This window comes from Lissotriton helveticus, chromosome 4_1 (genome assembly GCF_964261635.1).
Source record: "Lissotriton helveticus chromosome 4_1, aLisHel1.1, whole genome shotgun sequence".
Taxonomy (NCBI): domain Eukaryota; kingdom Metazoa; phylum Chordata; class Amphibia; order Caudata; family Salamandridae; genus Lissotriton; species Lissotriton helveticus.
In genome coordinates, this window is record NC_136063.1 from 1,921,762,771 (window position 1) to 1,921,779,915 (window position 17,145).

The 17,145-nt window shown below is 42.0% G+C and overlaps 1 protein-coding gene across 2 annotated transcripts in view; it reads left to right on the forward strand.

The window, feature by feature from the left end:
- Positions 1-17,145, forward strand: part of LOC144829436 (integrator complex subunit 6-like) — a 403,536-nt gene that overhangs the window by 248,101 nt on the left and 138,290 nt on the right. For both annotated transcript variants that reach the window (XM_078688577.1, XM_078688578.1), the window contains 2 exons: positions 15,484-15,626; positions 16,184-16,400. In XM_078688577.1, coding sequence (XP_078544703.1) covers positions 15,484-15,626; positions 16,184-16,400 — 360 coding nt within the window. The remainder of the gene's footprint in view (positions 1-15,483; positions 15,627-16,183; positions 16,401-17,145) is intronic.

Genomic DNA, 17,145 nt, shown 5'->3' on the forward strand with positions numbered 1-17,145 from the left:
CAGTCATCTTCGAGACGCTCCACCAGAAGCATTTGTCTCGGCCGTTACTGCCACTGGTGCCGGGTCTGGAAGAACCGGCCATGGATCTTTTCCTCACTCCAGCGGTGACTAAGGCGGCACCTTCCAGACTGCAGAAGAAGTACCGGGCTTCGGACTCGGACCCGGCCTTTCTAAGGCTGGAGCCCCCTCCAGACTCGGTGATTGTGACGGCGGCGCGCAAACAGCATGCCACCACGCCTTCCTCCACAGTTCCACCAGATAAGGAATCTAGGTGGTTGGATTCGTCTGGGAGAAGAGTTTGTGGGACCTCGGCGACCTCAATGAAGGCAGCTAGTGCCACTGCCTTGTTGGGTCGGTATGACAGAGCCCTCTGGGAATCCCTTCAACAGTTTGTGGAGCTCCTTCCGCGGGACAAGCGGGAAGACTTCCAAGAGGTGCTAAACGAAGGGATGTTGGTGGCGAATCAAGTCATCAGCGCTGCAGCCGACTCTTCTCTTCTGGCGGCGCATGGTTTCTGCCACGGAATAAACCAGCGACGACATACATGGCTCCCCCTTACGTCTCTGAAACCGGACGCTCAGCAAAGGGTTGCCAATCTGCCATTCTCTGGCGAAACCCTGTTTGGGAAGCACGCTGATGATGAAATGGCCCGCATGAAGGCGGAGGCTGAAACGCTCACAGCGGTGGGTTTGGAGAAGCCCAAGGAGACCAAGAAGACGTACCGTCCGTTCCAACGTCGGTTCGGTGGTCAAGGCAGAGGGCGTGGTCAGTCTTCTGGACAACAGCAGCAACAACAACAGCAGCAGTTCAGAAGACCATTCCAGAAACGCCAGAGAGGCAGAGGCGGCCATCAGTCGGCCCCAGCGACTAAGGGCCAGGCCGGGTCTAGGCCCTGAGCACTTACTTCCCCCACAACTGTTACCCGCTCCGGTGGGGGGAAGCATCCAATCTTTTCTGGCAGAGTGGAGAAAAATTACTCAGGACAAGTGGGTGCTGAATATTGTTTGCAATGGATACAGTATTCGGTTCACCAGCCCGCCTCCATCGATTCCTCCGGTCGGCTCGCAGTATCAACTGCGCGAGCTCCAGGCGGAGGCCGATATCCTGTTAAGGAAAAGGGCGATAGAAGTCGTACCTCTGTCTCAGAGAGGAAGAGGTCTGTACTCCCGGTTCTTTCTGGTTCGAAAAAAGGACAAGAACGAGTTCAGGCCCATTCTGGATTTGCGACAAGCAAACAAGTGGATTCGCAGAGAAAAGTTTCGCATGCTGTCGTTGCATCAGATTTATCCTCAGCTACAATGGGGAGACTGGCTGTGTGCCATAGACCTCCAGGATGCTTACTTCCATGTGCCCATTGCACACAAACACAGGAAGTTCCTGCGGTTCCAAGTCGGCGCCAATCACTATCAATACACAGTACTGCCATTCGGACTGAAGTCTGCGCCGAGGACATTCTCAAAGTGCATGGCGGTGGTAGCCGCACACCTGCGGAGGAACAAGGTGTTTGTCTACCCGTACCTGGACGACTGGTTGATCAAGGCCTCCTCCTTCACGGAAGCGCAAGCGCACTTCCAGAAGACGTGCGTTCTATTGAACAACCTGGGGTTGCACATCAACATGTCCAAGTCGGTTCCGACTCCGGTCCAATGCATTCAGTACTTGGGAGCTTCCATCGATACGCTGTCAGCAAGCGTGTCTCCTTCGGAGGAGCGACGATTATCACTGCTTCGGAAGGCTCGGGCTCTTATGACCACTCCGTCCACGACAGTGAGGACGGTGTCTTCTCTACTAGGATCGATGGCCTCATGTATCTTCCTTACACCCCATGCACGGCTGCACATGAGACCGTTGCAAGAGTGCTTGGAGGATCAGTGGGATCAGTGGAGAGGATCTTGGGACGACAAGATACGTCTATCTCTGCATGCTCTTCAGTCTCTGAAGTGGTGGTGTTCAGCGGAGAATCTCCTCAGGGAGGTTCCCTTCCACAAGGACATTCCCACTCAGGTTATCGTGACGGATGCTTCTCTCCAGGGCTGGGGTGCGCATTCCGGAGACCTACAGATCCAAGGGACGTGGTCCCCGATGGAGTCCACGTACCACATCAATTTCCTGGAACTCAGAGCTGTTCACTTGGCACTGAAGGCCTTTCATCCGTCCTTCCAGACCAACTCTCTACTTGTACAAACTGACAATACGACCACAATGTATTACCTCAACAAGCAGGGAGGCTCGAGGTCACGCACCCTGTCGCAGGAGGCGCAGGCGATCTGGCGCTGGCTTCTGGCTCGAGGACTGACGATAACGTCCACCCATCTGCCAGGTGAGCAGAATGTTCAGGCAGACGCACTGAGCAGACTGATTCAGGAAAACCACAAATGGGTCATAAACGACGAAGTACTAGGAGAAGTCTTCGCAAGGTGGGGGACTCCAGACGTAGATCTGTTCGCCACCGCCGAAAACAGCAAATGCCGAGGCTTCGCCTCCAGGTACTACCAGCCGGGGACGCTGGGGAATGCGTTATGGATCAACTGGTCGAACAGCTTTCTGTACGCTTTTCCACCCATTCCCCTGATTCCGACGCTTCTCATCAAGCTGTCTCAGTCCAGGGCGCGGATGATACTGATTGCCCCGGAATGGCCCAGACAGTGGTGGTTCACGGACCTGCTTCACCGGTCTCTCCTTCCTCACATTCGGCTGCCGTGCAGGCCGGACCTTCTCACGAAGTTCGGGGGGCTGATGTTGCACCCCAACCTCTCGTCTTTGAGTTTGGCAGCATGGCTCCTGAGATAGTGCAATATGGTCATTTGAATCTCCCTGCAGATTGTATGGACATACTGAAGGAGTCTAAGAGACCTTCCACTAGGACCTCCTATGCGCACCAGTGGAAGAGATTTTGTATCTGGTGCAAGTCTAAGAACTATGATCCGACGACTTGTAAGGAAGATGTCATCCTTCCTTATCTTCTACAGTTGGCGCAGTCTGGCCTTAATGTCCATTCTATTAAGGTTCATCTTGCTGCTTTGACTGCCTACAGGAAATGCCCTTCGCAGACTTCCTTCTTCCAGATCCCTGTGATCAAAGATTTTTTGGAAGGCTTGAAGAAAGTGTTCCCTCCTGTCAGGCTTCCTTCGCCTTCATGGGAATTGAATGTGGTGCTGTCCAGGTTGATGAAGGAGCCTTTTGAACCTATTCATAAGGCTTCGTTGCAGCACCTGTCCTGGAAGGCGGCGTTCCTCGTGGCCATTACATCGGCCCGCAGGGTGAGTGAAATTCAGGCGCTGTGTTGCCAAGAACCTTATACTGTATTTCATGCTGCTAAGGTTGTTATGCGTACTCACCCTAAATTCTTCCCAAGGTTATTTCTGATTTTAATGTCAACCAGACCATAACTTTGCCTAAGTTTTTTCAGAATCCTTCATCTCCAGCAGAAAGGTCATTACATTCCCTGGATGTTAGGAGGGTGTTGAAATTTTATCTGGATAAGACCAAGGATATTCGTAGGTCTGACCAATTGTTTATCAATTATGGATCAGTCAGGACGGGTCTTGCGACCTCTAAGCAGTCTATCTCTAGGTGGATTGTGTCCTGCATACAGTTGTGTTACCAAAAAGCTAATAAGACCTTAGGAGGTAAGCCTAAGGCTCATTCCACCAGGGGCAAAGCTGCCACGACAGCATTGCTCCGTAATGTTCCGATTGCAGAAATCTGCAAGGCGGCCACTTGGAAGTCGGTTCATACCTTTGCTAAGCATTACTGCTTGGACACTGATGCCAGGGCAGACGCTCAGGTTGGACAGGCTTCGCTGCGGAATCTGTTCGCACAATAGTGGTGTTAATTCTCTTTCCTCCACCGCCGCTTTGGTGTGGGGATGGGCTTGCCATTCTATTCACTAGATTATGACTATACACAGAGATCCCCTACTACAGAAGGAGTAGTTTCTGTCCTGTAACTCCAGTTCTGTAGTAGGGGTATCTCTGTTATAGTCATAAGCGCCCTCCCGCCTCCCCGGTGGAGAGAGAGAGAGAGATGTTCATATAAGGAATGCGACAGGTCTGGCGTGTTACGCCTTCAAAAAGAACTGAGAGTGAGAGGGACCTGCTATGCAGTACCCTATTTAAGCCACATAATGGCAGCCTATGGGGCTTGTCTGTCCATGCCTTCCTCTCTTCATTCCAGAGGGGTTTTTGCTGTTAAGGCAAGGGAAATCTGGACAGGCTTTGCTGTTTGTGGATTTTTTGGGTGGAATTTCTAGTTGAAGTACTGGACAGTGTAGCCTGTGGATATAGGCTGCATTATTTGTCTTTAAATTCTCTCTTAAGTGTCTTTGCAGTTCTGCAATTTTCTGACAACTTAAGAGATTATTTTTGATTGCCGGGGTCCTCGCACATGGGCGGACTATTCACTAGATTATGACTATAACAGAGATACCCCTACTACAGAACTGGAGTTACAGGACAGAAACTACTCCATCTGTTGGGCCTTTCCCAGTATGTCCCATTCTGATCTAGTGAGAGTTGACATTATTTTATATTTGAGCTCATTCTACTTTTCCCTCCATTCAGCTGACATTTATTTTTGTGGTACATCCTGTCAAATTTAGCATGAGTACAAGATGACGAGGAACTTACTTTTTGTCTAAACCTCTGCCCTTGACCCTTACATGACTCCTGTATGCCACATTCACTCTGGTCAGCGGAAGTTCATGCATAGTTTATCTTATGTCTTCACAACTGTGAGCTGTATTTCCCTAGAGATTGTGTCCTCTCTCTAGAGAGCTGTATCTTCTCCTATGTAAGAGCTTCTTAAGACTCATCTCTGAATTACTAAGTATAAGTCCTGTGGGGAAACATCACACTTTGTAATATTGTTGTCGTAAGTCGAGAACAGGGCATTGCTCAAGTCACTTAACTTTTTTGTATTTGTAAGGTGTTATTGGAGATCAAAGAAGTATTTGTTATTGTCTTGAGGAGGTACATCCTCATGGAGATAATGACAGTAGTAAATAAGAGTCCATACTTGTGTAATATAGCCTTACCAGCTATTAAAGGCCCGAGCCAAATGCGAGGGCCTTTAACAAGGGAGCCATACATTAATAGCCTTATAGCCCAACTATGAAGGGCTATAAGGCTATTAGAACATTCTGCCACTAGAGGGCTGAATGTTCTAACAAATAAAACAACGGCTGATGGAGCGGTAATTTCTTCTGGTAGTTTCTCAATGTAAAACCCTCATGCTACCTCTAATTTACCGCTCAAAAGGTGTTGGGCCCTTCACACCATGTATTACCTTCAGGAGATTTAAATAATCCTGAACAGTCAAAAAATGCAATTTATTATTCAAGCCAATAAAGAGAGTTGTTGAGTATTTAAAGGGTTTTATTTTCTAGTCAAAAGTTAAGTTTTTCTCTGACCCTTTATTCATTAGTAAAATATCAATCAGGTTACAGAATTTGGAGAACAGGAATAATAGCATTAATACCGAACATATTACAGTCTGCATATAAGCATCACACTTAGAAAAGCAAATGTGGCACAAAATATCAGTCAAAATTCTTTAAGAGTTTCTAAGAAAAATAGTCTTGCAAAGCTAATCAATAATTAAATAGTTGGCAAAAATCTCCCATTAAGAGAAATAAATGCATAAGTCAAATACATCTTTTCAGACCTAATTATTTAGTCAAAGCATAAACTTAAAGTTTAGCATCTAAATCTAAAGAGCCTTTCTATCTGTTGCTGCTCATGTGCATCTCTGTGTCTAAAGAGCAAAAAGGAGGGAGACAGCCCGCCCTTCACCAGACCTCAAAGGAATGTGGCCTGATGTGCCAAGATATGACGTGGAAGCAAGAAACCTCCCCCTGAATCTCCTCGGACGCACCTCCCCTTCAGCAATCTCCCGGGACGTTTCTCGTACCTAACCCATAGAAGCCAGCTGAGCTGAGAAAAAAGCCAGCCCCCATCCAGAGAGAACAGTATTTATACTCTAAACCTTGGCAGTCTACACAAAGATGTAGCATCTTAAGGAAAACTTGTACGTGATTGGTCAGTCATGATGGCATGAGTTCTCAATACCCTGACTCATTCTAAAATCCTGACTTTACCAGTTTTAACAAAAGAAGCATACATGAATAACTACATTTATAAACATTTGCAACATTTACTAAGAAAAATGTTTCATTTTAAATCTCTTCCTTCCCTTCTCAGCGCAATCAGATGGATACTTTTAACTAACTGGTACATTGGCACAGTCACAAGAATCTACAGTTCAAGATGTCCTTCACTTCTTGTCATGAGGAAAGCTGCCACAGTCTGCGCATGCTCCCTTCTCATTAAATTGAAAGCAATAGCCTTGATGGATTCACAGGCAGCCATGTTTTGTGTAGGCCCCAAAATAAAACAAACACAAAGATAATATTAATTTCATGTAAATCAGCCCATTATGTTTCCCAACTCCATACTAATACCCCTTATAAATGTTTACCTAGCCAAGCTATTAGTTTCAAGCAGCTTTTCTATTATTTATGACAAGATGCAAAATAAATGTGCAACATAGCATTTTCATGCATTTAGTGTAAATTTTAAAAGCACACACAATTAATATAGTGCACACAGCAACATGCATTAGTGTTTTAGATAGCTTTTCATGCAAAAAGCATTTAGTCCCCTGTGTAGTGTTTGGTGCATTTGTTAATTCACACACATTATAAAAAGAGGTGTTATTTAACTGAAAATATTTATCAAAATATGCAACAAGTCAAAGTCTATTAAGACAGAACTAGTGAATTTTAGATTGCATGGGATGGGCTGGGAAGAGAAAAACACATTCTATTAATCTTCAAAGCTAAAAAGGCCACTTTTCTCTACACTGTAAAAACACGTTAATTCAGCACAAGCATTTCAGACTGAATAGGCCTCACTTTCATGTTTTTCATGTGCCATGTTTTTAACTTGCACCAAAATGTGCGTGGCAATTTAAATGCAGTCTGTCTGTAGCACAAAAATAAAACAATGCCTGACTGCAGATGAAATCTGCTCCATGACGGCCACTCGTAGCCCGAGGGGATTTAAATCCCCTCGGGCTCCGAGAGGCATTTGTTTAACCCCTCCCCCGCGGGGTTAATTCCCCTGCTGTGCTGGGGGAGGGGGCGCGCGCAGCTCCGCGGTGCTCATGACGAGCTCGGCTCGTCATGCAGCTCGGTGGCGCTGTGCTCATGACGAGCTGAGCTCGTCACGACCACGCACGTTCTGATGGAACGCCCAGCACAGCATACTTTCCATGCAAATTGGACTACTTAGGTGCTGTGAAACTCTGACAGAGCACCATCAATCCTTTGCACTTTTTTCAACCAAGGCCTTTCACTCTTATTTTCACTTTGATCAGATTCAGATGTTTCACAACAGCATCTCTCAGACCAAAGCTGTTGCACCATCCATTATGCAGATCTTGTGTAGAAGCTGCAATCTGGTGAGAAACTGCACACTGTACATCAACCAGACCTACACAGCAATGGCTAGTGTTCTCATCAGTGTTTTCCACAAGTGCATTTGCATATGTCATTTCAAGCCACTTTGGTGATGCTGAAAAACAGTCTTTTGCAAAAGGTAACTCAGTGCTGCCATTGTGTTGCTTTATTATACTTGACACTTCAGGCAGATAGCTACAATCCATTCCATGTCCAATCTGTTGTTCTGCACTCATTATCTTTAAGCCCGCATTATGATCTGATTTCAGAGAAACTGGCAATCTATACCTGGGCATTAGTTTTTGCAATAACACATTTGTCACTTTGCAGTTGTTATTGTTTTCAAAAATAGTTCTGTTACAACCCTGTTGTGCTGCTTCAAAAACATTTTCTTGAGCCTCTTTTAATTCAACTGTGAAGATTCCATTGAATGTATATGCTAACAGAACACAAATTTGTGCAACTGAATTAGCATTTCTCTCTCCCATGACAACAGTGACTCTCAATTGAGCAGATATACTGCATGTTATTGTAAGGGCAATCAATTTCGAATTTTGGGCTGGGGTAACTACTGAAAGCCATGAAGCTTTGACAACATAATGTATAAGGAGCACAGTATGTGCTGCTTTTAATGTGTCATCTTTCAAACATGGGCCATCTACAAAATGGACATTGTTGGGCTGACTCAGACGTTGATCCTTAAAGTCTGAATTTGGCTTTATGCATATTTTCATGATATTTAGACACTCATATTCAGTTTCTTCACAATCCAATTCATTTGCTGACATTTCTGTGAAGTTAGGGTCAAAGGTCATTGGGCAATACATCACAGACCTTTGAACACAGTCATCTTTTTCAATAGGCAATGAGAGCGCGCAGCCCTCCCTCTCACTGCAAATTAGTGTATTTTCTTTCAAATAAACTTTTATTCCTAGTGCTGGGGCGCGACATTTTTTCTCTTTCAACTCTAGGAATGCTTTTGTGTAGTTGTTGTCCAATGGAAGCGGATCAGACACACCTGAGTGTGTCAGCCTCAGTAAAGGCTTAGCCACTAGGGAAAGGTTTAGTAACCACTCTCTACAGCAGCTAACCATTCCCAAAAATGTCCTGACTTCTTTCTGAATTTGAGGTGTATTCATCTTGGAAATTATTTCCACCTTCTCTGGTGACACCTTTCTACCTCCCTTTCCAATTTTGTGTCCCAGACATTCATCTTCTTTTTGACAGTACTCCTGACTATTCTCATGCAATGGCACTGTGATATGAACTTGGCAAAAAATCAATAAAAGTAAGCCATTCTTCACCACATGGAATGTGAAAAAATATATTGGCTGGATTCGGTACCACAGGACAACAAGGAAAAATATGCTTTTAATCTCCTGCACTATTCTGTTCTTTTCATTTATTTTCTGTGAACCTATGATCAGAAAGTTACACAAACTTCTAATCAATTCCATCAAAAATCCTTTTATTGGTAAAATGTATGCAACTGATTGTGTTCCTGAATACATGTCATCTGGTTCAAATTTTAATAAGACAAGTTCTGCACATTTTATTAATCTGGCATCCTTCTCTGTGAACTCTCTTATTTCTGTGTTTATTATTTTTTCCAAAGCAGAAGGTAATTTTTCAACTGTCTTTTATGAAAATAATGCTACAGCTGTCTCTTTTTGGGCCATTTTAAAATGTACATCCTCATCAGGAATCTGAAAAATAACATTATCTGATTTACAGTAATCTGAGCTGCTTGATTTGCAAAATAATTGTTTTCTTGCTAGGCCTGAGTCACAGACAACAACTTTGCAATTTTCCTCAAATGGGCCTAATTTTGGTGCACATTTTTCTAATACTGGGTTTGTAATTTCTCTGTTTAAAACTCCTGCAACTAAATCTGGACTTTCCACTGCCTTCACAATGGACTTGGTAAATTCAGAATTGTGAGTGTTAAAACTCTCATTTGCAAGCAGAGCAACCTGTTGAACTGGGTTCTGTTTTTGTCTCTGGAAATAATTCACATTTGCTCTGGACACCTTATTTAAATTAACTTTAGCATTTTCCATATTTTGTGGGACCATCTTTGCTTGAAAAATTCCTGCCATTTGTAGCTGTTTCTGAACTGACATTTGCATTTTCTTAACTGGCATATTTTGCACCTGCATTTCTCCATGTTTTTGTGCATCATGTTTACATTTATTTTTCTTCTTCCAATGCTCAAATCTGTTATGAAGATGGCAAAAGGACGCATTTTCCAGCAGTACAACATCCATACCTGAATTTGCACTAACCAAAACACCTTTACTACCATCCTTTGTTCTTTTAATCTGTACCCAATCAACATCCTTTGCTGGCACTCTGCCCTTTAGGAAATAAATCACTGCTATATTTTCCTCCATAACAACAGAAAATGATGGTGCATTCATGCAAACCCTTTTCACTGTCTCTTCACTTGGCCTTTCCACAACTTTAGATTCAAACCACAATTTAGTCTGCAAGTCAATGTAAAAGAACATTTCCAAATTAATGCACAACTCTTTCAATAGTTCATCAAATCCATCAACTTGTGGGTACCACAGCACAATCTTGTCTCTCAATTGTGGGATTGTTTTCAGAAATGCTGCAAGTTCACTTTTATTCTGTGGCATATGAACATGCACTTCTCCCACCTTTTCTCTCAATGAGTAAGCAAAATCTTCTCCCTCATTCTGTTTATTATTTTTCTCAATTATATCTGGTGGCTTCTTTTCCTTATCCAGTTTCCTTGCTAGGTCTGGTGGTTTCTTTTTCTTCTCATGTTTTGTTGCCCACTTGTCTCCTAATTTCTCAAACCCATTGCATTTGAAAATATATTTTATTTCTGCAATGTGCAAATGCATTCCTGAAGAACATATTTTCTCATTTGCTCCATCATCCATGTGTACCCTAAAACTTTTCTGAAATGGAAGACTTCCTGAAACATCAGTTTCATATTTTTGAGCCAAATCTGTCAGTCCATTATGTGTAGTTAATGCACATGCAGCTGTTTCCTTACTCAGGGAAATTAATACTTTTTCCTGACACTGGTTCACATTTTCATGATTTAAACAGCAAGGCCTGTTATTTTCCCCATGTTCACATGTTGAATTTAAAACACTAAGCTGTTTCTCTTTTTCAGGGCCTGTGTTAATATGTTCTCCCATGTTCTCTATCTTTTTAATTACTGCTGCTTCCTCAAAGCAGGTTTTAAAAATCCCATTTTCAATTACATTTATTTTATTCTGGGCTGCAGATGTTGTAAATACCATTTTTCTCTCACCTTTCAGTGCTTGGGGTAATTTCTGTTCAATAGTCTGTATATTCTGAGTTTCTGAAATAAACCCTTGCAAAATCACTGATTCTGCAGCTCTTTGAGCCTTTTCAGTAGGGACCATATTAATTGGGACAGTCATAATTTTTCCAGGCATTATCTGTGCACCTGCAGTTTGTAATTCTTTAACTGAATCAAGCACATTTGAAGCAGTAACACCTGGAGGTATCACTGTCAGTACTGAATCAACAGGTAATGGGTCAATATAAAATGTTTGCACAGTTTTCTCAATCTGTATTTCTCTCTGTTCAACAGAAGCAGTAGCCACTGTAGTATTTACTGGTGCACTATTTTCAGTATTTTTCATGGGAACCACATAAAGTGGTGGACACTCAGTTAACAATTCATCCATTATTTCATCCCCTGAATTAATATTTATTTGAAGCTCTTTATCATCACTAATTCCCTTCTCCTGCATCTGGTGCTTTACCTTTTCATCCTCACTTGCTTTCTCTCTTGCTGCTTTTTCCCACATGCTTAAGGCCTCAAATTGTGCAGCTTTAGATGGTGTTTTTAGTTCACATAACACTTCCCTTAATTTGTCAATGATTTGCAATTCAAAAGTACCATCTTTTGGAAACCTCAAAGCACCCTCTTTTTCAGTAATCTTGCACCATTGGTGAACCCACAAACATGTGTTTTGTCCCAAATTAGTAGACATAAAATGCACAGGTGTACCTTCAGGAGCATCACCAATAAAAAACGAATTTTTCACTTTACCTCCCAACAGCTTCTTTAAACCTTCAAACATTTTCATTTTTGCAATAGTTCAATGCAATTTCTTTTATCCAAAGCTGTCAGTCTCAATTGTAGTCAGTTTTACTCCTACCACTGACCCTCCACAAAATCTTACTGCAATATTTCTCTTAATCAATAACTCTGTTAGTAACAACATAAATACATTCGCTACTCTGTCTGTTGTGCTAAATAATGGATAGATTTATATTCACTACGAGTAACACATTCCGCTTACCCTTCACAAAGTAAGACTTTCCGTTTACTCTTCAAACACTACAGGTAAATCCCTTCCGCTTACCTTTCACACAAGCTCAGAAGAACCTGCTACTCCTTTGGACTTATCCTTCAGGATATATCTTAGGCCAAAGTTTCACCAGCGAACCCTTTTGCTGTCAATCAAGCTCAGAAGAACCTGCTACTCCTTTAGTGTGACCCTTTCTAGGTGATATCAGACCTAAGGTTCACCAGCAAACTCTTTGCTATTAAACACTCACACAGAAAATAGTCCCTAATTTAACACTGCCAGCCCTACCTAGCTTCTCAGTGTTATTCCAACAAACGAGTAACCTCAGTGCAGTGTGGCTTCCATTTACCACCCGCTATTCCTTCCCGGGATTCCACAGGTGTGCATACCTGCGTGTTCCAGACAACATAGAACAAGACACTAACCTAACATGAAGAGTTAAAACATGTAATCAATAACCAAAAAAATATGTCCTATGAAATTACCAATATAATCAATAACACCATCAATTCAAAATGAGCAAAATTTCACCAATAGCAAAAAACTTAATATTTTCAACACTTCAAAAATACATGCTAGCATATTAACAACATTTCACAACCCTATTGATACTCACACCACTTCTTGCATCATCTGCCAGTACTGCTTTGCCAGTCTTCAGGTTCTGAGCATTGGAGTCAGGAATCAGGACTTGGACATTTATCTAACTTGGTCAATTATTTCACTTCCCTCTTAAGGTCAATGATCCATTAGTTGAATAGTTGATGGTGAAATCAATAATCATTAATCACCAAACTAATCAATAATGACCATCCTCTGCTTACCAAAAACTGATGGAGCGGTCATTTCTTCTGGTAGTTTCTCAATGTAAAACCCTCATGCTACCTCTAATTTACCGCTCAAAAGGTGTTGGGCCCTTCACACCATGTATTACCTTCAGGAGATTTAAATAATCCTGAACAGTCAAAAAATGCAATTTATTATTCAAGCCAATAAAGAGAGTTGTTGAGTATTTAAAGGGTTTTATTTTCTAGTCAAAAGTTAAGTTTTTCTCTGACCCTTTATTCATTAGTAAAATATCAATCAGGTTACAGAATTTGGAGAACAGGAATAATAGCATTAATACAGAACATATTACAGTCTGCATATAAGCATCACACTTAGAAAAGCAAATGTGGCGCAAAATATCAGTCAAAATTCTTTGAGTTTCTAAGAAAAATAGTCTTGCAAAGCTAATTAATAATTAAATAGTTGGCAAAAATCTCCCATTAAGAGAAATAAATGCATAAGTCAAATACATCTTTTCAGACCTAATTAATTAGTCAAAGCATAAACTTAAAGTTTAGCATCTAAATCTAAAGAGCCTTTCTATCTGTTGCTGCTCATGTGCATCTCTGTGTCTAAAGAGCAAAAAAGAGGGAGACAGCCAGACCTCAAAGGAATGTGGCCTGATGTGCCAAGATATGACGTGGAAGCAAGAAACCTCCCCCTGAATCTCCTCGGACGCACCTCCCCTTCAGCAATCTCCCGGGACGTTTCTCGTACCTAACCCACAGAAGCCAGCTGAGCTGAGAAAAAAGCCAGCCCCCATCCAGAGAGGACAGTATTTATACTCTAAACCTTGGCAGTCTACACAAAGATGTAGCATCTTAAGGAAAACTTGTACGTGATTGGTCAGTCATGATGGCATGAGTTCTCAATACCCTGACTCATTCTAAAATCCTGACTTTACCAGTTTTAACAAAAGAAGCATACATGAATAACTACATTTATAAACATTTGCAACATTTACTAAGAAAAATGTTTCATTTTAATTCTCTTCCTTCCCTTCTCAGCGCAATCAGATGGATACTTTTAACTAACTGGTACATTGGCACAGTCACAAGAATCTACAGTTCAAGATGTCCTTCACTTCTTGTCATGAGGAAAGCTGCCACAGTCTGCGCATGCTCCCTTCTCAATAAATTGCAAGCCATAGCCTTGATGGATTCACAGGCAGCCATGTTTTGTGTAGGCCCCAAAATAAAACAAACACAAAGATAATATTAATTTCATGTAAATCAGCCCATTATGTTTCCCAACTCCATACTAATACCCCTTATAAATGTTTACCTAGCCAAGCTATTAGTTTCAAGCAGCTTTTCTATTATTTATGACAAGATGCAAAATAAATGTGCAACATAGCATTTTCATGCATTTAGTGTAAATTTTAAAAGCACACACAATTAATATAGTGCACACAGCAACATGCATTAGTGTTTTAGATAGCTTTTCATGCAAAAAGCATTTAGTCCCCTGTGTAGTGTTTGGTGCATTTGTTAATTCACACACATTATAAAAAGAGATGTTATTTAACTGAAAATATTTATCAAAATATGCAACAAGTCAAAGTCTATTAAGACAGAAATAGTGAATTTTAGATTGCATGGGATGGGCTGGGAAGAGAAAAACACATTCTATTAATCTTCAAAGCTAAAAAGGCCACTTTTCTCTACACTGTAAAAAATATGTTAATTCAGCACAAGCATTTCAGACTGAATAGGCCTCACTTTCATGTTTTTCGTGTGCCATGTTTTTAACTTGCACCAAAATGTGCGTGGCAATTTAAATGCAGTCTGTCTGTAGCACAAAAATAAAACAATGCCTGACTGCAGATGAAATCTGCTCCATCACGGCCACTCGTAGCCCGAGGGGATTTAAATCCCCTCGGGATCCGAGAGGCATTTGTTTAACCCCTCCCCCGCGGGGTTAATTCCCCTGCTGTGCTGGGGGAGGGGGCGCGCGCAACTCCGCGGTGCTCATGACGAGCTCGGCTCGTCATGCAGCTCGGTGGCGCTGTGCTCATGACGAGCTGAGCTCGTCACGACCACGCACGGTCTGATGGAACGCCCAGCACAGCAGGGGAATTATCCCTGTGTGGGCGCGGCGCAACGGTCATGACGAGCTGAGCTTGTCATGAGCACAGTGGGACCGTGCCTCAAAACAACATTGGAATGTTGCTCTGCGTGCCTTTACCGGCCCGTAGAAGCACGGAGCACTCCATTGTCTGCAATGGAGTCCTCCACATTCCAATGTTCTAATGTTGAATATAAATGATGAACTGAATTTCTGAATGTTAAAATAGCATGCATGCAAAGACAAGACATGAAAACATGGGGAAAATGGGACTATGGCTATTAACTTATGATTACTGTATTGGGATTCAATAAGATTACAAGCCAAAAGAGCATTGTATTGCCATTTTGTTTAACCCCTTCTACGCTGATGACGAGCTGGGCTCGTCATGGCGTAGCCTCCTCGCACGCTGATGACGAGCCCAGCTCGTCACGTAACATGCGCTTTAGAAAATCTCAGCGTACGGGCGGAATTCCGCCCGCACGCATGCGGTTAAAGTCAGTTGCCTTTTTCTGGTGTTTGAGTTTTTAAAACAGTTGAAGACGAGTAGAATCAGAGGTTCTCAGCACACACTGCTGTTCTCTAAGCACCATCGGGACCACCACTTTGTATGAAATCTTAAAGTTCACAGTTAGCCAAAGCAAATCATGGTCATAGGCAAGATCAGAACTGGCACTTAAACAATATACATTTGCGTGTAGTAAAGATATCCTAGTGACAGGCTAACTGAGTTATAGTTCAAAATGTCTTATTACCTGAGTTCTTCCCAACAAAATATTAAAATGTGTCTCTATTTCAAAATAGACTACCTCCACAGTGTTCCTGTTTCTCAGATGGGCAACTACCAGGAATACCTTAAGATGATGCCCTCTCCTTTGCGAGAGATTGATCCAGACCAACCAAAGCGACTCAACACCTTTGGCAATCCTTTTAAGCAAGATAAAAAGGTAAGATAAACCACTATGCTAGATAGATGTAGCATACTATCCATACAGGCATCAAATCCACCAAAAAGGGGCCATTATGAAGATAACATCACAATAGGAGTAATCAGTGGCCAATTTTTCTTTCACAGGTTATTGCAACCCTCCTGACAATTGCCCTTAGAGGTCAGTCCTCTGTTTCTCTTTCGTCCTTCACTAAGACTGCATCTTGCTCCCTAAATACAGCAAGGGTCCCTAACCAGGTTTACATATGTTCACATATGTTACCTCCTGTTCACATATGTTAATATATCTTAATGGAAGACCAGGTTTCGGGGAGATAGCCCAAAAGAATTGTATATTTTGTTCATATTTTGATAAGAAAAGTATTGAGTTTGAGATAACAGAAGACAAATGTATTTACGGCTTGTTTTTGGGTGTCACTGTTTCATCTGTAAAGTGTGATCACATTAGATCAGCAATGTGTATATATTTGCATAAACCCGAAAGAACTGAAAATGTAGTGTAAGGATTTTGTTAGAAGTGATTGGTTATTGACTGTTCGTTATTTTTATTTAAAGGGAATGATGATCGATGAAGCGGATGAATTTGTAGCTGGACCTCAAAACAAAAATAAAAGACTTGGTGAACCAAATTCTCCTGCATCTGTTAAAAGAAGACGCAGCTTATCGCCACTTCTTCGAATACCACAGTCACCTCCTGTAATAAACAATATTGGAGCAGCTTTTGGAGCACCTTCTCCTTGTACTGTCATCAAGCCAGTTCCACTGTGCAGAGGTATATTAGTTAAAAATTGTGTATGACCATGTCAACACGAGTGCCAAATAATGAACTAGGCCTACGGGCAGCCTACCTCAAACTCTTGACCATCGCCTGCAAAATCAAGCATGTCAAACAAGCTATGCAACCTTTTAAGCCCAGGTGAAAAAACTGCAAAAAAATTGCACAATGGCTTTAAACGATCACCCTATTTTTTTACTGTTATTATTTGGTATTTCAAAGGTTTTTATGTTAAGTATGGTATGTGTTTCTATTCATGTTGGATGAATTGAAATGTACAGTGGAAACCTTGGCACTACAGGTATTTTTAAATCCATAACTCCATTTGTATACTCAGTATGCAAATAGAATTGGGATTGAGCTATATTGTCACAGTCTTGAAAAACAGTACTATATTAATTAGGAGTTTTTTGTGTAAGGAGAGAAACTTCTGTGGCACTAGTAGTAAATGTATGCTGAGTGGGTGGATTGAAAATCCACCTATATATTGGCAATTTATGGCTTGATGGACTAACTCAAGAGCAGGCAAAATTAAAATGCCAGTGCTTATCCCTATAGGACATTTGTCTTCGTATGGGAAACCCTATTGTCTTGTGTGTTTCACATGTGTATGTGCTGACTAGTAATTCTCCCAAAAATGCATGGCATAGCCTCACACACTACTGTGGCGGATAGGCTTCATCAATGGACAGTCACGTTTGCCAGAGAATGTACTACAGGTGAGTGGGATCCTTGAATGTAC